Genomic DNA, 23,205 nt, shown 5'->3' with positions numbered 1-23,205 from the left:
AGAAAAGGCCACTTTAACGATGTATTTGGGAGAATTTCTCTTAAATGCAATATTGAACATATGAGTTGCACTGTTTGGTGAGATTTCTGAATATATTCTTCGCCTTATGACATTATACAGCACAAATTAATACAATGGTGGTGGGGGGGGGATATTACAAAGAGAAATGTGATATATAAAAAAAACTAAAATAATAGAAATATGAAAAAAATACATTTGATCTGCATCAACAGTGTTGGGGGAGAAGCAATGATTAGCGGTAGAAAAGTGCAACAAAATCAGGGATCGTGATGAAGAATAAGCAATGTATTAAGATTAAATGGAGGTTGCCCAAAACTCTCCCTCTATTCTCAAGAGAAGTCAGACCAAACATGCAGCTAATTATCTTGAAGATTAGCTGTGCGGCTTATTGTAAGGACACAGAAATTAATTTTGAGCCCCTCGTGTAACATTAAATTACCTTGCCAGACAAGAGGCAAAGTGGTTCACAGTACAATTTATAACAAGCGATATAATAGTGCTTTAAAGGGACTCAGCATCACTTATCTGGGCCAATAAAGGTTACAGTGTTGCCTTTTTTCATGGCCACATCATTATTTCTTAATAGTTGTCAAAAAATATTTTAACCGTGCTGGGAAAAATGTTAATCCAGCATATGGTTTGAATTACACAGTCCTGAGCTACAACAACAACAACGAAACAGATGAAATATATGATCTTAAATATAATGTTGTAACGTTCGTAAAAAAAATGTAATTGCAAACTTGGGAATGAAAACCCCAAAAAACTCCTGGATGCAATAAACACTTAATTAAAACAATGTTTGCCTTTTAAAATATTTATACTAAATTAAGGAATCCTGCTGGGCTGCAGAGAAAAACAGACCAGCACTTATGCTTAAAGACATCCTATTTCCATTGCAGAAAATGTGATCTAATACCCATGTAATTTTTAGAAGAGGGAAAAACACATTCATTTTGATTATCCATGCATGAAGTAATCTCCCCTATTTTATGCTCGACTTATGGTAAATATGTGATGAAGTACATTTGGGATTAATATTTTGCAAGAATGGGTGTAATTTTGTAATTGATTTGGAGCCACTAATGAATTGTTTCAGGGGACGATTCTGCTTCCACAATGCTCAGCATTCTTTGAGCTTTTCCCGGTGTAATTAGCCACTGATTGCATCTCGCCTTCAAATAATAGCCTGCACTCTGGCGGTAAAACTTGAAGCAAACCAATACCTAGCATTGCTATTCAGTTCCTGAATAAAATAATTCTGAGCAATTAGGTCACCTTTTTAAATGAAGCATCTCAATGGGGTGGCACTAACATGTGTTGCAATGAGCATGAGTGAGTATTTAAAATCACAAATGGGAGCATGGTAATAGTTCATACGAAGGGAAAAAATGCAATTGCAATTTAAAGGCATAAATGTTTGGCACAATGAGTATTCTAAATGGTCTATATGCCACAAATGAATATGCATAATTGCCCATGAGTGAAACGGTGGGGTAGCAGTTACGTGGTAATTTCAAAACCGAACCACAGCTAACATCAGTGATATCTGAACCGGTCCTGAGATGCCTTACTTCATCAACCTGCACTGACCAGCGTGGTGAAATATTGTCTAACCCAGCAAACAACGTGGCACTGGGAGGCATTCATTCAGCTGTGGGTTGGCAAAGGCATGAACCTGTTCTTTATTTTGTATTATTGTATTTGTGCATACGTCAATTGGATGCAATCGAATTATGGGCGCCGAGGTGGCAAGATGTTAACTACCTACTATGCAGGCATCATGGTTGGGTTCGATCCCAACCCTGACGCCTGTATATTTGGAATTTGCATGTTCTCCCCGTGGTCACGTGGATTTTTCTCCAGGTTCTCCGGTTTTTCCCTCCGCATTTAGAAACATGCGTTTAGAGTATATGACTCCTATAAATTTCCACATGATAAGCCACTTCGTTGAGCTATCATTTGTGGCCAAGTCGTTTCTTACAAAGAGTTGTACTGTATAGCTTACTGGGCCTTACCTGGTAAAAAAGAATAGAACACATTCAAGAGGAAGTGCTCCAAGAAGATGGAATGATGAAATCAAGTTTTCGTGTGGGAGGGCCACGTGGATTATTACATTGTGGAGATTGTGAGCTGCGCTGGTGGCTTGCGGAGGCGTTCATCCAGCAGTGGATTGACCATGGCTGATGATGACAGTAAATCAGAAGATGAAACCCAGCAGATTGACAAGGAACGTAACCTTAGACTTGATACCATCCCTGGGGCAGCAGTTTCAATGTATAAATACAACAAATAATTATTTAGCAGAACAAAGGCTGCTTCAAACATGAGATCTGGCATTGTGTGTGGTGGGCTAACGTTTTGCAATCTGTCAGTCATGAAAGAAAACATTAGGTTTGTAGTTGACTGCTGACAAACGTTGCTAAAAGATCAATGGCATATTAATGAGAAATGTATTGTACGGACTGCTTACATTTCCAAATGAACAACAATGATTTTAAATTAACTCATTGTCCATCATTATAAAAGCTGTAAAGATATAAACAACATTACAGAACTTTAAATAAGGTACTTGAAATTACGATATTCATAATTTTTACCAAATATACTTATGAAGAAAAAGCATTAAATAGTTTGGAAAATAATAATCATGATACGCAATCATTCACACGTCTGTGTCAATCCACTCCAGGATGAGGTCCTTAATGTGCCATATCAGTCATGGGAGTTGTTGGATTAACATACTTCACCACGCTGGTCTGCGTGGATTGTTCATAACAAAAGTTATTTTGGCTTAGATCGTGAAAATACGTGTTAAATGCCATGTGAGTTGGTGGAGTAAGAGTCAGCAAGTACAAAAATGGTCCAGGAATCAAAAGGCTCCTGCAGTGTATAACTACAGCCGCTTTGGTTTTAAATAATTGTTCATTTATGGGCATGACTCAGAGACATCACGTTGACTGTGAATAAGAAGAGTAAGTGGGCTTGGGTTTAAGACAGACGTTGCTAGAATAGATAATGGCTGACGGAGAAGACGGGAGATGGAATGGGAGCCAAAAATGAAAACACACCGAAGAGGGTAGCCAGCGTGGAGATCTAGTGATGAGATCAGTTCATGTGCAGGAGTGAGATAGACTGTGGAATGCTGGACCACAAAGCACAGTAATAGTCTTCTTGGTTCTTTCGGTAAAGTCACGTAGAATGGAAATAATAAAATAATAAAAATAAAACATAATAAAATAATTCTCACGACGTTTCGGCCACAACGCAAGCAGCCGTCCTCAGGTGAAGAACAGGTCTGTCAGAAAAACAGCGTCACAGTAATAGTGTGGGGTCGCCTTCATCCAGCAGTGGAAATCCATGGTTGATGATGATTATTATAAAACGAGGATTAAGGAGGCATGTTTGTTTACCACCACAAGTCAATAATCACTGGCTAGTCAATGGAATGGAATGTTAATTGTATACATGTAGTAAGTTACATTGCTACTCCTAAACCAGACCACAGCCCATAGCTTTCACATCAATGTCCTCTAAAGGGAATATCAATCTTGCAAGTGCTCTTTGACATGCACATATTAAAAACCCACGGAACTCTTCACAGTGTTTGAATACTGAACACCGGTTTAATTCCCCCCCGCCCCCAACAATTATATTTAAAGTGCTCTTCACATCATGTAAGGAGACGAAGAAAAGTCTGTTCAAAACTCTGCAGCTGTCAGTGCATCACTCTGTGTCAGAGAATGAACTTGAGGAAATGACATCACGTAATTCTTAATTCACTGCAATCGGCCTCTGCAATCCCATACTGGAGGCACACTTTGTACATGCCCTGCAAAAAAAGCGTTTGTCGCAAGCCAAAAAACAAGATGTGGGAGCTTTAGAGCTGAATAAAAGCCACATATTTGAAAGACCTAAGTTAATCGTGGGTATTTTTTGGTGTACAATGGAAACCTGGCCGAGACTAGCAACTCACTGCACATGAGAACTCGGTTTAATGGCAGGGTCTGGATTTGAATCCAGGCTTTCAGCTGAGTGCTCTGACTCCTGAGCCACCTAGCCACCACCAAGAATCTGCAATCTTATGGTCCTCAAAGCAAGAATACATGTTCCCTGCTACTCAGTATATAGCTATGTGTAGCCACCGCTGTCGAAAAATGGGACAATCACTATTAACATTTTGAGCAATGAAATGCAAGTCGACATGGCACTGCGGTAAATGTTTTCCAGCATCGGGCTGTGTAAAATGACTTTCAAATATAAGGGAATTAATTGAACGCCAGAGTGCAGAGACAACTTGGGGCATACAGGATTTTAGTAGTGAACAAAACAAGGCATGAAAGACAGGGTTAATGTTAATTTTATTTAGAGCCATCAATCATTCTATTATCTGCATTTGCCACACCTGACAATTTCCTAAAAAGTCCAAACTGGCTCATTATACCAATTAAAGAAGCCTCTAATTCATCACTTGGCACGCTCCATGTTTAGAGGTCTTTAAATAAAAAAATATATAAATGGGCTATTTTCTATTATTTATGAATTGCCTCCCCCCCCACGATTGTGTTCACGGTGTCATGCAACCCTTCGTGTTGGAGAATGGCCCACGGAAGTGGATTTCAAAGAACCACGACTTAACTGCTCTTCCACACAGTAGAGGACAGCACCTTCCTGCCTCCCCCCTTAATTCGGGGAGTGGTGGCATCCTTATTGTGCACTGGGCTATGAACCCGAATTTGACCGACCGAAGTTTGATTCCCGATCATTAGTGGCGAACGAACTCTGAACTGGTCCTGCTGCCCCCCTCTCCACTGGCCAGCCCTCCGCACACTCATACTGCATAATGGTCCAAGTCACGTGACACACAACCAGATGCGCGTTTGAACGCAAGATGACTCATAAGCGAGAGAATATGGCCCGTGGAGGGAGTTGAGGACTGGAGATGAAACGGCGCTAATTTAGCCATGCCTGCTGTTCTACTTAAAATGTACACCCACACTTTTTAGCACCATCAAGTGAACTGTTAATAGCTTTTTAAAAAAAGAATTGTAATGATGACTTCAACAGGCGCTTGTTACTCAATTGTACCACGTGTAAGTGTGGTACAGGGAATATTCCCCCTTGCGGCGAATAATGCAGCATATTGCTTTGTATTTTCATGGGCAGCCAAATATATTTCACAAACTATACCCCTGCTTTTTTCTGTTGTATGTAAAGTATTGTATTTGTTTGTTGTGCGGATATTATAATTCCCCAGGTTTATAAAGTCCACAACAAAGTCCACGAGCCTAGTGAGTACTGGCCATTTATGACAGTTACGGGTGGAGTTAGTGGCACGGTGAATGACACAATGTGTCATGAACCCGGCGACCTCGGTTTGATTCCTGGCCATGGCTAACATCAGTGGCAGGTGATATCTGAACTGGTGTGGTGAAGTATGGTCAGATTCTCCCATGACTGAACAGGAGGCTCTTCATTCAGTATGGCTGAACATGAGAATTATTTTATTTATCAAGGATTAACAAACATGAAATCTCATATCACACAGCATGTTATCTATACACATTTATATTATCATTCTGATATAAATCTGTCTATACTGTTCGGGAATGTCTTTTAGAAGAATAAGTCAGAATACAGAACGCGTCCGAGAAGACGTCTCACTGAGCAAATGGAGCAATTCAGTTGGCGGTGGTGCAGGTGCTGGGTGAAATGATGCACCACCAGATTGTGGAATGTTGAGGTGGTTTGTGTAGGCCTTCATCCAACAGTGGATCAATCATGGCTGCTGCTGCTGATGATGATGGCGATGATGATATGTGAAGGGGAGCAATCATGTGACACCATGTGTGAAAGTTAGGTTTTTTTTTATTCCTGCCCAAGCAGTCGTTCCTTGATAGACAATGAAATGACCATGGAGAATGAACTAATGGTATGTTAAGGGCATTGAATATGGCGCATTGAAAAAAAGCCACGTTAAATTATACTGGGGGTCGTAACTCAGCATGTGCTGCAAAGTGGCACAAATGACAGAGAGCTCCAAAAAGAAGATTGCTGCTACTACTACATCACAAAGGCATAGCAACGAGAGTGTAAAACATCGGCTGGAGTGATGACAGAGTGTCCCTGAACTCCTGACATTCTGACACGCAGACGGCACCATATATACGCTAAGCTCGATGCAGTCACCCACAGCGGAAGATGCATTGCAAATTAATAGCGCATCCTCTGCATTGTAAAACACTCCGCAAAGTAAGATGAACCCCAAACTTGTGCCCGGTGTCAATAACGTTAAACAAATCTGGTCGCTCAAAGACAAAGACACAGGCTTGCCGGATTATAGGACACACACCCCAACTTTTGCTTTAAAATACAAGGGGGGTGGGGGGGGAAGAATGGTTTCTTATAATGTGGAGAATGGTGGAGATTTTTCTTGATTAAATCTTTTATTTCATCATGGGACCTCCTTTGCCAGTACCAACATATGAGAATAGGTTTTCCCCTTTTTTTCTGACAACAAAACAGGTGTTAAGATGTTAATACACCAAACTGAAACCTTTTACAAGGAATCATGTCTGATTTAACCACAATGCTTGTGGTCAGAATGCAAACAAAAAACATACTCTGATAATATATGCATTGTCTTTGAAACTGATTGGTCCACAACAGAGACAGCTTTCTTTGAGCCTCGTCTCAAACGGTGTTAGACCAGAGGACGCCAAAAGGCGTACAGGACAAAGACAATGCACTATCGGAGTAATGAGAGCTCGGGGTGAGCATCTACATCATGGGACCTCCTTTGCCAGTACCAAAATATGATGATAGGTTTTTCCACTTTTTTCTGGCAACAAAACAGGTGTTAAGATGTTAAAACACCAAACTGAAACCTTTTACAAGGAATCATGTCTGAATTAACCACAATGCTTGTGGTCAGAATGCAAACAAAAAACATACTCTGATAATATATGCATTGTCTTTTAAACTGATTGGTCCACACCAGAGACAGCTTTCTTTGGAGCTTAGTCTCAAAGATATTTGAGTATTAAATCGGTTAGGAGTATTGGGGCGACTGCGAGCGACTGGCCAATGGTCATACTGCACCGCCGCAAGTCGCCCCAGATCGCGCCCCCCCCCGCCCCATATGCAACACAGACAATATCAGTAACATTCGAAAGTATTTGGGCAAATTATTAAAAAAATCACACAAAAGTCTAAATTTCTGCCAATTTGTATGTAAACAAAAAATAATTGGAAAGGATGCGCAAAGCACATCACCACATGCCCAGAACCAGTCAGGAAAAAATAATCTCCCACGACTACACCACGGGCTTGTGGTGGGCAGTTCACAAAAATACACCGTTGCCCTGTACTTCTATGTGCCCATATAATTTATGACTGGCACTAACCAGTGATGGTGAAGTATGCCTTGAAAATGAAGCAAGTTAATTATCACGTTTCTTGGAGACCCAGTGTATGGTGCACTTAAAGGATACAATTTAAGCACCATAATTCGATCAATAGTTTGCGTTGTTTGATGTTTATTCTTCGTAGGCACATAGAAATAACTAAAACGTATTAATTATCCCCTGCACATGGATGGGTCCTACTCTCTACGGCTGAGACAGATGTCTAAGGGAAGAAGAGGAAGACCCCAATCTGTCTAACATTATACATTAGACAGGATGGAAGCTGTCTCAGATAAAAAAACGCAGCGACGGACAGAGATAAGTTGAGAGGCTGCTGCACAGCAGCCCAAAAGACCAAGGGACTTGAAGAAAAATATTAATATTAATTCGCATTTCTTTTTACCCAGGAAAGCCTCACTAAGTGAGGAAGCCCTGCTAAGTTTTCAGAACAGGAGACGATAAGGCAATGTGTTTTCCAAACTGAGTCATTTTAAAAGTGTTTTCTTCTTCTTAGAAATTTGTGGCAAGGATTGGTGGATCACGCAAATTCGGGAAGCTCTCAACCCGTGGGCATCAAGGTCAACATCTCCTGGCCTTCCATGGTTAAACAGGAACAGCAAGTGTTTTCATTTCCGTTCGGAGATGTGGTGTTACCCCCTCCCACGTGCGGACTGTCCATGGCTGCTCTGGTTTCTTCCCACATGTATAAATGCACGTGTAAATGAAGTGTGCCAAACATCCAAATATTGGACTACAGAGCTCGACAAATTGTTGGAGATGTGAGTGTTACTCTCCTCACACGAGTGGGGTTTCTCCGAGTCCTCTGGCTTCCTCCCCACGTATGTAAACACTCATCAAACAAGGACTGCGATTTTATTATTATTATATTATTTTATTTTTATTAATTTTTATTTTATTTTTTACCTACGTGACTTTACCGAAAGAACTAAGAGCAAGGACTGCAGAGCATGTGCAAGTTGTTGGCACCTGTTGTCTGCCTTGGCGCTTGTCTGTGGTTTCCCACGCCTGCAAATAATCTCATCTCCCTCTCTGTCTCTCTGAGAACGAACAAAGACTGCACGCGTCATAACCCCCCTGAGTTAGTACAGAGCACGCGTGAAATTAATGCAGGAGGTAGGGAAATTGTACGCGGGCACTCACGATGTAGAGCTCGATGAAGTCTCCGAGTGTGGCGGCGCTGTCCACGCGCACCAGCAGGGCGTCCTTGAGGTGCGTGCTGAAGCCCACGGCTAGGCGGTCAGCGCGTGTGCTGGGCCTGTCGTTGGGCCGCCATGTGTACGTGATGAGTCCTCCGCCCTTGCTGAAGATGTACGTTGTTCCCGCTGTGAAGACAAAACCAGAGCGCTCATCGTTATCGTCATGGTCGTCGTTTTCTAACGACGTGGGGCACTTGCGCCTCCTCTTATTGCGGTTGGCTACGTGCGACGCGAAAGAACTTCAACATATATAGGAACATTTCACAAAGGATTAAAATTGTTATTATCAATTTGAAGTGAACATTTTTAGAATGTTGCAACCAATGTGTACTGCTTTCCAATATCATATTGTGCGTGTGTTTACCACTGTTTTCAAATGCCTATGAATGAGATTCAAATAACATTTTTTTATATTCTTTGGGTCTTTCGGTAAAGTCATGTAGAACAAAATTTTTTTTCCTGATGACGATTGCTTGTGTTGCGATCGAAGCGTCGTAGTTTTTTGTCAAATATTTTTTTTTCTACTTTACTGAAAGACCCAAAGAATATGAACTCCTGCACACACGAAAGCTTCAAGCTAATTTTTTTCTTTATTTACAACCCTTGTCAATCCACTGCTGGATGAAGGCTTTCTCACACCATGTCAGCCATGGACGTTGTTTGAACACACCTCACCACGCTGATCAGTGCGAATTGGTGATATCATCCGCCACTGATATTATCTGGGTTCATACAAAGCAGTGTGTTAACCACTGCACCATGGTCCACTAGAATTGTATACATGGACTTTATTATAATGATTAACATTAATAGTAGGTGTGGCATTAGCGTACCCACAGACACTGCGTTTTAGGGAGTTCATCTAAGGGGCGTGTATGTGGGGTAATCCCTCTAATGAGGAAATGTGTAAATATATATTCTTTCAGAACAGCCCTCATCCTAACCATCTTTAATTGATTTTAATATCTGCTTAACTAACCGCAACATAATATCCCATCTTGGCAATGCCCTTTAAAATTCCTCATCACGATCGTTACGTTCATTTGCTGAAGTACATTTTGCGACGTGCATTGTTTCCATCAAAGTGCATCACCCACGCGGATTGCCTGTTTTTGTTCCGAAAACGACAAACAATAACAACAACAACTTCGAGTCTGAACTTTAATAAAACAAACTTTTTTGCACACTCTGCCCTTCATCAAACAACTACGTAGCAGTCAGTTCTTTTAGTTTAAGGTGGTGAAACTGATCATAGTTTGTTTATCTTTCATTATTTATTTCCCAAAGGTCTCTCTCTCTCTCTGCACACATAAATCCTCCCTTTATAATTTTTTGTTATCCCCCAGGGGGCCAACTTATATATTCGGTCACGTGGACAGCACACGGGGCTGCTGCCGTGGAATAACGCTTTGCTTCACTGGATTTGCAACTTAGACGTTGCCAGTTCGATTCTATTTCCAGGCACTGCAGTTGAAACAGTATGGGTACATCGCCGTTCGCTGATCGGCAGGTAACGTGTGGTGGGGTGTAATGTGGGTACTATCACTTCTTACAAGATGTCTAAATGGCATAGAAGAGTAGGACAAAACACCCTCCGATGGACATCATTGGGCCAGCGGTGGTATGAGCAAGTAATTGCAGGGCTGTACCTGCATTACTTTGTACATTGCCATACAAACCCCGTACCGTATGTTTGCGTTTGGTGTGGAGTGGTGACAGAGTGGTTATCGCGCTGTGCTCTGAATCCTGCGACCCGTGTTCGATTCCTGTTCATGGCCAACACCAATGACGATTATTTCAACTGGTCGTCCCCCCTAGGTCGACTCAGCCTCAAATGAGTAGCTGGTGTGGTGACACAAATGCGGCCGGGGCATGGTGCTGGCAACCCACAACCTTGTGTGCCGTGCAGGCCTTCATCGCTGCTCGCTAACAGCCCCAAAACTCTGTTACGGCCACACATGGGGATTCTTGTATGTGTGTGTTTACGCGTCGATCCACATTTGCGTCTCCGCCAATGCCCGTGCTCGTGTGAAACAATTTGACTCCACCAGGATGACTGCAGGTAGAATTCTCGATCAAAGATCCAACTCCCACAAATGTCCCCACAATGTTCCCGGGCTGGGTGTGCAGGATTCCACCTCATCCGGTTTACACGACACGGCGTCTGAAAGCGACCGCATCTCACGACGCGGTTGCACTTATAGACTCGATGGAGCACGTGCCTAATAAGTGTAAACAATGATTGGTGAAGTGGCAGGCAAGTGTTATGGTGTCCCCAACAGTCTAACTCGCCAGACATTAATTCTACAAAGACAAACATAACCTCTCCCCCCATAGCCTTCGACCAGACTATTGGGGCAAGTGCTGTCAAGGGGCTAGGTGGCCAACACCACGCCCGACTGCCTTTGTCTCCGCAGTGTTGATGTTGACGTACTGCTCCAGCACTGATTTGTACATACTACGGGAGGCCCCAGGACTTCTTCAAATATTCGTCACTGTTATTGATCGTGAGCAGGAATTCAACTCCCAGTTGCTGGGTTCATAGTGCAATGCGCTCACTACTAGAATACCCCCTTGGCCACCCTACTCCACTCACGTGACACTCACCTAACACCAATCAGCATTCAAACTTCATCAAGCACAGACCAGCTATGTTTACCAAACATATTCCACGCACCTACAAGAGTCCGTAGCAGGTTTTGCCTTCGAGTAAATGATAGGCAGCACGAGGACAAGCAGCACATTTATTAAACAGACAGGGCACCACGCGCTGCGATTTGTATGCGGTCAGTTGTCTTTACCTAGGTCAAAGGTCATAAGTTGTGCATAGGCCAATAAAAAACAATCCCTGGATATTTATGGTCAGAATGAGCACTCATGGGACTGCTGATGATAATAATATTTCAAGTGAATGCTTTGACAGACAACCTATGCTCTGGACGGATCCAAAAATCCAGGTAAAAGCTCATATCTGCTACCTCCTCTGATGGTCCTCCACTTACCCCAACCGGCCCCTCTCATTCCCATCCCCTGGCCCCTCTCCTCACCGCCCTAGCCCCTCTTGTTGTTCTTCGCCCTGCCTGTCTCTAGTGCCATACATCGCATGGGTCATGGGTTTTGTTGACCTCGCGTAAAGGTCACGGGTCATACACAGCTCGTCTTCAATTCCGTGCGTACGGCCATTTTTCATTCCGGTGGAATGAGGCCTCGCCGGAGCCGGCAATATGAAAATTACTCAAGCTAATGCCGTGAATGATAGACTGACAGACTGACAAATTAGTTGTTTATATAGAGTGAAACCTCAATCTAACGTTCCTAAGGGGACCATAAAAATTGAGCGTTAGATCTGGGAAAACATTGGATCAGGGAATACTATTTCCTGCCGTAAAAAAGCACGTACTGTATTTAATGCTCACTCTTTCTCTTGGTCTGATTCCCCATCCTTCCCACCTCCTCTTTGACGGGGTATATATTTCAGGTTCCAAGCTTCTCTCACTGGATAAAGTCACATTTGCAAATGTCATTTGTAATTTTGATCCTTACCTGTGTACCAATAGTTTAATGTTAATGTGACATTTTCTTGAGGCACTGCTGTGTGTTATCTTGGTGTGATCGGAGACTGTTTTGTTGTTTGTGCTGCCTTGCCTAACTTTGACAAATCGGACTTACAAAAATGTATTTATTATCCATTTATATGTAGTGACTTTGCTTACCTTTATCTATATTTTGCACTCCTATTGTTTGTTTTGTATCTTTTGCTGTTATAATTTGCTGACCCCACCCATAAATCTGCGATAAAGAGCTTCATAGCTAAACGGATTCCTCCTGAAGTCTAAATAAAGATTCTGATGATGATGTCTCGCATGCCGCACTCTCTCTGCTTTCTCTCACTGTGCACTTTCTGAAACGCTCGCTCGTCACCGTGGCGTGCGCGATGACACCACAACCACGTGACTTTTTTCTTTGTGTTGTGTGCGGTGCTTTCAGCACCACAGCACGTAGATTTGTAACGATATGTAACGTTTGTTTTCTTTCGTTTGTTGGCGACTGTTTTTCATATTGGAATCGCCTCCGGTGCTTTTGCTGCTGGCGGCAATAAAAGTTGTTTAAAAGTCAAAGTCTCACTGTGCATCTCCTGGCCCAGGGTTCTCTATCTGTCTCCTTCTCTCACTCCATACACCACGTGCCTCTCTCACTTCACACATCGACTCTCACTTGGCCCGGAACTCACTACTCATGCGTCAATGCAACTGCATCATTTCGGCCGCATCATCATTGAGCACCCAGGCCGTGTGAAAACACTAGGGGACAGGCTCAGCCCAGGGGATGTGGGCATAGGAGAGACGTGCAGACACAGCATGGACATACATGGAGTATTACAACAGAGGTTGGGAACGACCAGAAAAAAACGATGAGACTGATAGAGTGGAAGAGGCACTCGAACAAAAAAACGATGTAGAAACATCAGCAATAGATGGGCTATGATAACAAACAGTAGAGGGCTTGCCGCCAGAAATAAATGTACCCAGCGGCCTCCATAAAGGAGCTCAACTGGAAGAAGTTCGTGGCGAGAGCACCGGGGGCAAAACACGACGATGCTTCTGATGAGAAAAAAAACCCACCGTGCATCGCCACTGACTGCTTACGACGAGGAATCAAACACGCAGCTCTTGCCACGACGTCGGGGCACACATTGGCCGTTAGGAAACATTCCCAATATACGGAATTACTCGTACAAAACGTATTCTCCATGCGTTGTCAAGCACCAGTAGACAAATTGCTGCCCACCTCTGTAAACAACTACAACACCGGCAGAGTTAGCACCGCTGCTGCCTCGGGCACTTAGCAGTTCAAACCATGCGGTAATTGGCACAAAGCCAATGGGCAATGCCGATAAAAAAAAATCCTCTTGATCGAATGATGAGCTCATGCCAAACTAGCGTATCCAGTAACGCTGACAATGTACATACGTGGCCGAAACTTTTTGCTGCCTGTTGGCAAATTTCAGACTCCTAGGCAATTTCAAGTGGCGGGCATATTATTACCATTAAACTAGTTCACCCAGGAAAGCTTCACCGAATCATAAGACGATTTATGAGGAGGGTCCTTCCGAGTTTGCGCACGAGGTGGAGATGCTGCTGCTGCTGCTGTGCAATACCCAATCGAGTCATTGTCAGGTAATATTTTGTTTGCATTTAGGATGTATGGGCAATGGCAGTTACATTATGTTTCTGTTGTTGTTTTAGCTATGGGAGAAAATCTATGCAGAACAGGGGAAGGACATCCGAGTAGGGAATCGAACTTTGGGCCCTTCTTGCTACGAGATGCAAGTATGCAACCGCTGAGGTTTTGTCTCAGAGTGTTTCATCAAGCATGCGCACACCCACACGCATGCCCTCCCAGGGAGCACAGCAAGTGAAGTTGTTGTTAGAACTCTGCTTGCATCAATTGTGATACGTAAATCGTTCTTGCCAAGGGGGAGGGGAAGGTTTGGGACGTGATTATAATGTTACACCTGTTGGACTCAAGGGGTGGAGTGCGGGGAGGGGGATTAGAGACCAAAATGAAAATGAGAGTAGGATTTATAAATACAACAAAAATATTCAATTTTATACATAACGATGCCGGATTTTTTTTATTGTAATAATTAATCAATGCCGTTTCTTTCTTCCTTGTTGAGATTTAACTTAAAAAAACATATTAATTAGTCGGGGGCAGATGAGCCGATGTCCATCCCAACCTGTCCGAGGCTTATTCTTAGGTTTTTTCGGTAAAGTCACGTAGGTAAAAAATTAAAATTAATAAAAGTAAAATAAAAAATAAAATAAAAATCACGACGTTTCGGAGGCAACACAAGCTTCCGTCTTCAAGTGGAACCGTCACAGCACGATAACTGTATCAAGTGAGTTGATACACTTGATACAGCTATCGTGCTGTGACGGTGGAACGGTGGAACCGTCACAGCACGGAAGCTTGTGTTGCCTCCGAAACGTCGTAATTTTTATTTTACTTTTATTAATTTGAATTTTTTACCTACGTGACTTCACGGAAAAAACCTAAGAATATGAATCCTCGCAGTCACGAAAGCTTCAAATGTAGAACTGTTCGAGGCTGCCCGCTATGCGAGCTCGGTGTCAGGCTGGCTCACGCGCCGCCCTCTCCCGCAGCGTCACGCGCGGGGCGACGATCGTGCGACCCGGCCGAGAGCACCGCACGTTCCACCACCGCTGGACGCGGTGCACGATCATCCTCTGGGGTGGCGGTTGAGGTCAAGGGGCAAGTGACGCCGCGTGGAATCATTCTACCGCGAGGCCACAATCGGAGACCACAGAAGGCTCAACAACGCACGTGCTCAACAACGCACGTGCTCATGTGACAAATGTAACTTTCAAATGCAAACCTTCAATAAGCAGGACAGGCTGGCTTTTCAGTCCATTTGAAGTCAAGTTCCTCCTTCAAAACTGTGGGGCCCTTTGACCAATATTTATTTTTATGGATGACAAGTGAAGAGGTCCCAGAGGAGTGTGGAGTTTCTTTGGAGATTGTCGCTTTCCACACGCACGCTGCTCGGAGCTAAGCACCGACTCTGGCACCGTGCTGAGCCCCCTACTCTCTCTCTCTGACATGAAGTCTCATCCCTGTGATCATTCTGCTCCGTGATTCCTATTCAATCCCAGCTCAGGTAGCAGCTGCCAACGGGTGAAACCGCACGGCCTGCTACTGCGAGCGCTGTCACAAAGTGGGGGAATCTTCACCACGATGTAAACTGCCCCTTTCTTCAGCCAGCTGTACATGGCAACACGACTGCTACTGTACCCCAGAATCTACAGTGAGTAACAACAACTGGAGCAGCACCCTCTGGTTGCCACCTGTCCCGTGTGTTCACAGGATCGTCCTCTTGTTGAGGGAGCTGTCCTGGAATATCTCTGAAGTCTTCCTGGGATTTAAAAAAAACCATGACCCTTGATGTCAGTCATGTGATCATACACTAGTCAAGCCAGTGCATTCACATGCAGTTCTCTCATCTTTTGCTATTGGCAGATATTCTTCTTCCCGTGAAGAAGAATACCTCAGGAGGTGGAAACTCGACAAGAGCCACAGCCAACAAAAGGTCACGTGACTTAAATATTTCTCAGAACAGCTGCCTCAGAAAGAGGACTTACTGGGATAACCAGGACAGGTGACAACCACCTACCCCCTGACAATACTTGCCCCAACAGTCTGGTGTAAGGCTTTGTGGGGTGGGGGAAATGTTTTTCTTTGTAGGGTGAAGCACTGCTAATTATCACCTGCGCGCCCTGCATTGGTTTCACCGTAAAAATTTTGCTCACAGATTATTTAAACTTGAATTTTATACTTTTGTTTTGAAATATGTATTTGGCTAGAACACATGTGGAATGTAAAACTCTCATATCATGCAAATAAAGGGCTTGTACTCGGTGTGAACTGACCAAAAACATTAGCATACCGCCCTTGCTGTCAGTCAAACTCAATAATTATATGACATTAAATCGAGGGTTAATACGGAGGCTGACACTTTGAGCAGTAACTACCCATCATTATGCCACCTGCGAGTAGAAAATGAGTGTGGGATGAAGCCTCTTCGGTTCACAGAGAGAGCCCCGTCGGGTCACAGAGTTATTCTTTTTTTTTAATTGTCACGATGCAAGAAAACAATGCAATGTGATTTAAAAAAAAATGCTACTTCTAAGAGCAAATTCTACCCATTGCATCACCGTCATTGCAGAGCGGTGCTGATTTAGTGGCATTTAAACAAACACTCCTGAAACTGTGACCTCCTTAAGGCCCTGCAAATGACTACCTTGCTACAAGGGCAGGCACAAGATGGACAGATTGATGAAGAAATTGCAGCATTTTAGCACACTATCTATATGCTGTCAGCAGGAGGTCACATACAAAAGCAACGATGAAAGAAAAAAATTGCCCAGAGCTTTCATGATGAATGTCTATTGTGTTTCTCAGCACTTTCCCTACTTTGCTACAGGTCATATTGTAGCCAAGCAGTGCGTTCTGAATGTGTACCATATGCATCCTGCTGAGATGGAAACATGTCCATTATAATGCTCGTAGGCACAAAAGCCACCGCATGCCCTTGTTGCTTCGGTACCAGCTTATTATCGTTTGCGCACAATGTTGCAAGCATACCTGCTTAGTGGCAACTGTTGCCCACAAACGATACTAAAGACTGTGCTTTTCTTTCCTACTTTATACACTGCCTTTCATGTATAAATTGCTCGTCTGAATGGGTATTGATTTTTTGCTGAGAATTTTTGATTTTGGGATGTATAAAAGAGGTTAAGGTTAAAGGCGCGACCCTGAAATCACTCGCTCACACTGCTGCGGGCAGAAGGACCTCCACGAGCAGGAGCTCGAGAGGGTATTTTCGGGCCTACTCTGCCACCCACACACGAGCCAGACCTCTGGAAAGAGGTGGCAGCATCTACACTTTACCCCACCACACACGACCTGCCATTCGACTGCCTGCGGGTGTAGCCATTGATTCTTCAAAATTGTCCTGAAGCTGAAGATCAGTGCTCGATACAGTCACATTTGCAACTGTGATTTGTAATTTTGATCCTTACCCGTGCATCGAGAGTTTAATGTTAATATGCCATTTTATTGAGGGACCACTTTGTTGTTATCTTGGTATGGTTTGGAACTATTTTGTTGTCGTTTTGTTGCCTTGTCCAACATTGATAAATCGTAGTGACCTTGATTATATTTTTCTCTATTTTGAACTCCTAATCGTTTGCTGTTCTAACTTGCTGACCTGTCCATTCTGGGCATCTGTAAAAAAAAAAGCTTCATAGCTCAACGGATTCCTCCCGCAGTCTAAATAAAGATTCTGATCATGATACTGCTGGGTGAATCGAGGAGGAGGAGGAATTTAAGAAACGAACAACTGTTCAACTGCCACACCGGGAAATCATATTGAACCAGCAACTCCAGTATTGCAAGTCCATTGCCCTAACCATTATACCACGGCAGCATCCCTTACGTGTGTATTCGACACAACATTCATAAATATCAATTCCAATGCAGTGAGAAGTTTACCTTGGCCATGCATTTCACTGAAATGCACTTCTGCAAATTACCCCAAACAGAACAGAGTATTACCACCTCATGAAAAGATATACTGTTAAATTACAGGCAATGGAGCTGTATTAAATTATGCAAAAACACTGCATAGTATACCATGCCATATGAACAAAAACAGCAAAAACATGTGCAGAGTGCACGCTTTTGTGGTAGATTTGTGAATATTTTTTTTATATTATGATATAATGCTGGGCTAACATACTGAAAACAAATCAATAGGAATAAAAAGAGGTCACAACATTACTGAATCTGCCGGGGTGCCAATCAGGCTTCATATATTTATATATATAAATAACAAGGCTGCCCTGGTTTGACAGAGTAATGTACGTATGTTGAACTTCTTTCGCACCATCCGTAGCCAAATGTGCTAATTGGAGGTGCAGGGGAAGGACAACAAAACACAAAACGCGGTTATAAAGAAATTAGTTTGTCAATGTGGATGATTTAAAAGTTCATAGCTCCAGTGGCTTCCCAATATCGTAAGGAAGAGCGTTCCAGACGGCCGCAAAAGCGCAGTAAGATACAAGCACATATAATTCCAATAAAACATTTAAGATTGTGAACCTAAAGAGATTGTTATAACCGTACTCACGAAATATAATGAATGTTGATGTTATTATAGGGGTAGAGCACAGTGATTTGCACACTGCACTATGAACCTGGCTGATCTGAGCTTGATGCCTGACCACAGCTAACAACAGTGGAAATTGACATCTATCTAAACCAGTTCAGGGGTCCCCTTTTCACCAACTTGCATTGCCCGGCATAATAAAGTACGGTCAAACAACCCCATTGAATGACAAGGCTTGTGGAGGCCTTCATCCAGCAGTGGATTGACAAAGGGTTGAAATACATTTCTTAAATACTTTTTTTCTCAAAACTGGGTTTAGATTTTAAATTGAAGCGAATAAATAAAGCAGTGGCTCTGCAGATAAATCTGCCCCTGTCTGATCCATCCAAAGTGACAAAACAAATGCAAGTCTCTCCTGACCACATAGCAATAGGTTGGGGTCACAACCTGTTCCGTGTGGTCTTTATATCATATATAAGATAAGAAATATCCAAGTTTCAAGCCTTCCTTTTATAGCAATGCATTCAAGTGAATGGTCTTTTTATTATCTCTAAAGTCTCTCCATTCTTTCATGCCAAATCTTGTAAAGAGGCCGCAGATGTCTGCTGCAGATGATAACGCACTGCCAAGAGATGGTGCCTAATTCATAACGTAACAAATGTTATAATTAAAGACACTGCAATTTTCTCGGCTGCAATTTTATTGCAACAATCCACAATTAAATTCACGTTTCCTGGCCAGAAATAATAAGCACGTTGAACAGAAATTAATAATCTCATTATACCATGAATAAGACTGTAAAACACAGCCCTGAACATGTCATGTAGAAATGAGAAATGCAACATCAGTAGTACTCAGGAAGTCCAATCCATAGCAAATGGAAACACCAAATTGGCATGCAACAATTGAATAATATGGGTGACCATAGCACCTACTATTAAACAAATATGGAAAAACGATACATGTTCAACACAGTGTGTTTTTTAATTGTAATCCATTTTCAGTAAGAGAGCTGATTATTACATACACGAAAAATTAGCACGAGATTACTTTAAGTCACGTGACACGAAAGTTTGAACCGCATGTTAAATTATTCAACTGCAATGTGCAGGATGCGCTGGTTAAAATGATGAATTATACACAAAGTGTGTCTAGCTGTTCGCTAATTCATATGTACATGAGCAGATCCTTACTGTACTCATTGCAAAGCATGTGTTACATCTGCCACATCTTAAAGCTTATTTGAAGCATGAGCAGTACGCTTTGGTAAAATATTTTAGTAGCGGAGGTACAAAGCTTTTTTTCGGTAATTTTAATTTGCATTGTAAACAATTTAGAGGTGAATTTTAAATCAAAGATAAAATGACGGAAAAAAATTCGCTTTTAATACATAGAGACAGAGAAAGAAAAAAAACCCCAGACAACCGAAAATAAATTACAGTATGAAGACAATATTTCTGCACGAAATATTATATTCCAGGTGTAAATAAATAAACGGGTTTTATTCCGCACATTGCACGGATGGATGAATGTCCCAAAAAGCAATGCTTGTGTGGAGAGACTGCTCATGCGCCACCACGGTAGCATCTGTCGTTGTATGATTTATTTTCATTCCACGCATCAGACAAGTGCAGCGGTGCTTATCATCACAAGTTATGCTGCGCTGCCCGCGTTCTTTCCCCGGGCTTGATGAGCATTTTCGTGGCTGGGGATTATTCTTGTCACTCACAATACTTCACGTCTAATCAGCGGCCGGACTGCCGCGCTGGGGGTCGCGGGCGGTTGGTGGAGAGAAGGGAAAAAAAAACGCAGCCCCGGGGTTTTCACAGCGAAGTGGACCTCAACACCTCGTCCACAGCCTAGCTCCCCTTTTTGTGAAAGGCAAAAATCAGCTTGGACAGAGACGTGCGCTGGGGTCGCAATTATGCGGTGCATTCGCCCGTTCCCTCAAAGCTCGCCGTTATTCTGCCGCGACAACAGAGCTGACCCCCTTTTCCACGGTGGTAGACATGAAAAAAGAGAAAACGCACTCAGATTCCTTTGTGCCTTGCTGCCAGCTGCTGCAATGCAGCATGAGGCATTTCTCTTTCTGGCAAAGATAAAGGTGCAGCCCTGAAATTACGAGCTCGTGCCAATGCTGTTGGAAGGGGTCTCCACAAGAGGGAGGCATACTTTTTTTCTACTGGTCAAACGTTTCGGAAGAGTTGGGGGTACCCACACTTTACCCCACCGCATGAGACCTGCCGATCAACTCACTGACTGTAGTGTACACCGTTGTTTCGACTGCCACGCTGAAAGATTGAACTGATGACTTCTGGATTGCAAGTCCAGCATGCTATTACACTGCGGTCAGCGTCCCGCCTCTCCCAAAGCTTGCTGTTGATCTCCCTCTATGGCACAGCTGACCCATTTCCGTGGTGGTTCACATGAAAAGAGAAACGCACTCAGATTCCATTGTGCCTTGCTGGCAGCCTGAGACATTCCGATTTCTGGTAAATGACAACAATGCAGTCCACCATTTCCTTGAAATCATAATAATGTTTTCTCAAATGCTTGTGTAGTAATATAATGTGGCCTTGGTCACTTCATGAGGCTGACTGGGATGTACGTATTTATACATACCTGAATGTATGACTCAGTGCATTGTTAAAGCGATGAGCTATAGCTTTTCAAATCAGTCGCAATTATGCCAAGGACATGAATGATTATCATCACCCACCCACCTATGCTAAACAACGTTCCAAATGACAACATGAAAATACTTACTTAAATGTGTGTAAATGAAAAATTAGGTTTACGTGTGAAGGGTGTGTCGTTGAAAAATGTCCTAAGAGTCGAAAACCAATGGTCAACGAGAGTCACACAGGGGTTAAAGAAGTGGAACGCATCAGAAAATAGGTCTTCCCAGGAGATGGAGCTGTAAAATCGGCTCGTGTGTGTGGATCGTGAGAGATGGAAATGGCTTGTGGGGGAGTCCTTCATTCAGTAGTGGATTGATAATAGCTAACGATGATGATGATGAGGGTTAAAAAAGTTAAAACCTAATGTAAACATGTACACATATACTGAACATTTTATAAATATTAAAATAGATATTGGGGGGGGGGGGGGGATCAGGAGCACAGTGGTTAGCACACTGCTCTATGAATCCGGTAACATCAGTTTCATTCTGAGCTATCATTACTCGCAGTGGCGAGAGATATCTGAACTGGTGTGAACTGTCCAGCATGGTGAAATATAAACTATAAACTATTTTTTATTTTACCAGGTGAGGCCCACTGAGCTATATTGCTTTTTTTCAGAAGTGTCCTGGCTGTCACAAATGATAGCTCAATGAAGTGGCTTATCGCGTGGAAATTTATAGCAGACAAATACTACGCGACCACGGGGAGAGCATGCAAACTCCAAAATTACAGGCGTCAGGGTTAGGATCGAACACACGACCTCTTGTATACCAGGCGAGGTAGTTAACATCTCCTCGCCACCATGGCGCACAATCCCCATGATAGACAAAGTGATGCAGCAGTGGATGGTATGCTATTATTATGTGCATACTACTCTTGCGAAACATCATAACTTATGAATACATGAATATAAACCAACATAAAATAATTATATGAGGAATGCAGTTTTATATATGTAAGCTGCAGAACAAATACAAAAAACAATATTACATCAATACAAACTAAACTTATTTCACAACTGGCACCAAGATTCAGTCACAGTTCAGATGGCTCAAATGAGTTTCAGTCTGCACTGAGTCTTCCCCAAGTCCTATATTGGCTAAATTGCTTATACATTATTACTTACTACATAAAATAGACTATGAACTTTACCTGGAGCACTCGGCAACCGACTGCCAGTGCATCTGGCTATACACCATTTTATTCACATATTCAACTTTTTAAGCAGAACCTTTGCATATTTAAACACCTCTGCATTGGACTTGACACATGCGTCAATAGCACTGCCCTATAAAAAGGTAAACATGACATAACAGGTGACATTTTAGGAAACGGTCCTTATCCATGGCAAAGCGAAGAGCCGCAATGCTCCGTCTTCCAAATGATCGAATGAATTGTTAATGATTCGAGGTCAAAATTGTGTTTGAAGAAGTTGATTTCTGTCTCATTTTTACCGTCCCGTTATGGCTGCGCAATTATTAATGTCATTTGCACGAGTGGCGAGTAACACATTCTCACCTGCACGATTCACTTCGTACACCGCGAACCCAAGAACTGTTTTTATGCAATGAGTTGATGGATTATTACATACTCACTCTACACATATACACAAACCAACATAAATACTTTGAAAATAATAAAGCTGTCAATGTTAAATTTCGATTTAAAGCTTTCGTGACTGCAGGAATTCATATTCTTGGTTCTTTCGGTAAAGTCACGTAGATAGGAAAAAATAAATTAAATATAGACATTTAAAAAAATAAAAGCAAACAACTACGACGTTTCCATTGCAACACAAGCAGTCTTCATCACCGCTTGTGTTGCGATCGAAACGGCGTGGTTTTTTGCTTTCATTTAAATTTATTTTAAAATTGTATTTTTATTTTCTACCTATGTGACTTTATCAAAAGAACCAAGAATATTAATTAATTGGTTTATAACATACAATAATGGCAGTAATATATCTGGAGGACATTTCTCTGATATAAAAAAGATAAAATACCGCAATTTAACAAACTGAAAAACATTGGCCGAATATGAGTGAAAGTAGTCAATTTGTATCCTGTATATTGTAATTATTGAACAGCAGTAGATACCGCTTATATAAAATGCAATAATACTCAGATTCCTATGACTTATAAGGATGTGTATTGCTGTTGCTAGTTTTACATGAAAATAGAAGCGAT

At 42.4% G+C, this 23,205-nt stretch overlaps 1 protein-coding gene across 11 annotated transcripts in view; it reads right to left on the bottom strand.

Moving 5' to 3' along the window:
• The window catches only part of LOC144944023 (neurexin-1-like), a 389,198-nt gene that overhangs the window by 101,459 nt on the left and 264,534 nt on the right, over positions 1–23,205 (bottom strand). For all 11 annotated transcript variants that reach the window (XR_013639554.1, XM_078872018.1, XM_078872025.1 and 8 more), the window contains one exon: positions 8,589–8,770. Coding sequence is in view for 10 of the 11 variants with exons in the window: in XM_078872018.1 (XP_078728144.1) it covers positions 8,589–8,770 (182 nt within the window). In the remaining variant the exon portion in view is untranslated. The remainder of the gene's footprint in view (positions 1–8,588; positions 8,771–23,205) is intronic.

Source organism: Lampetra fluviatilis, chromosome 33 (genome assembly GCF_964198595.1).
Source record: "Lampetra fluviatilis chromosome 33, kcLamFluv1.1, whole genome shotgun sequence".
Lineage (NCBI taxonomy): Eukaryota > Metazoa > Chordata > Hyperoartia > Petromyzontiformes > Petromyzontidae > Lampetra > Lampetra fluviatilis.
This window is presented reverse-complemented; position numbering and strand designations above follow the sequence as displayed.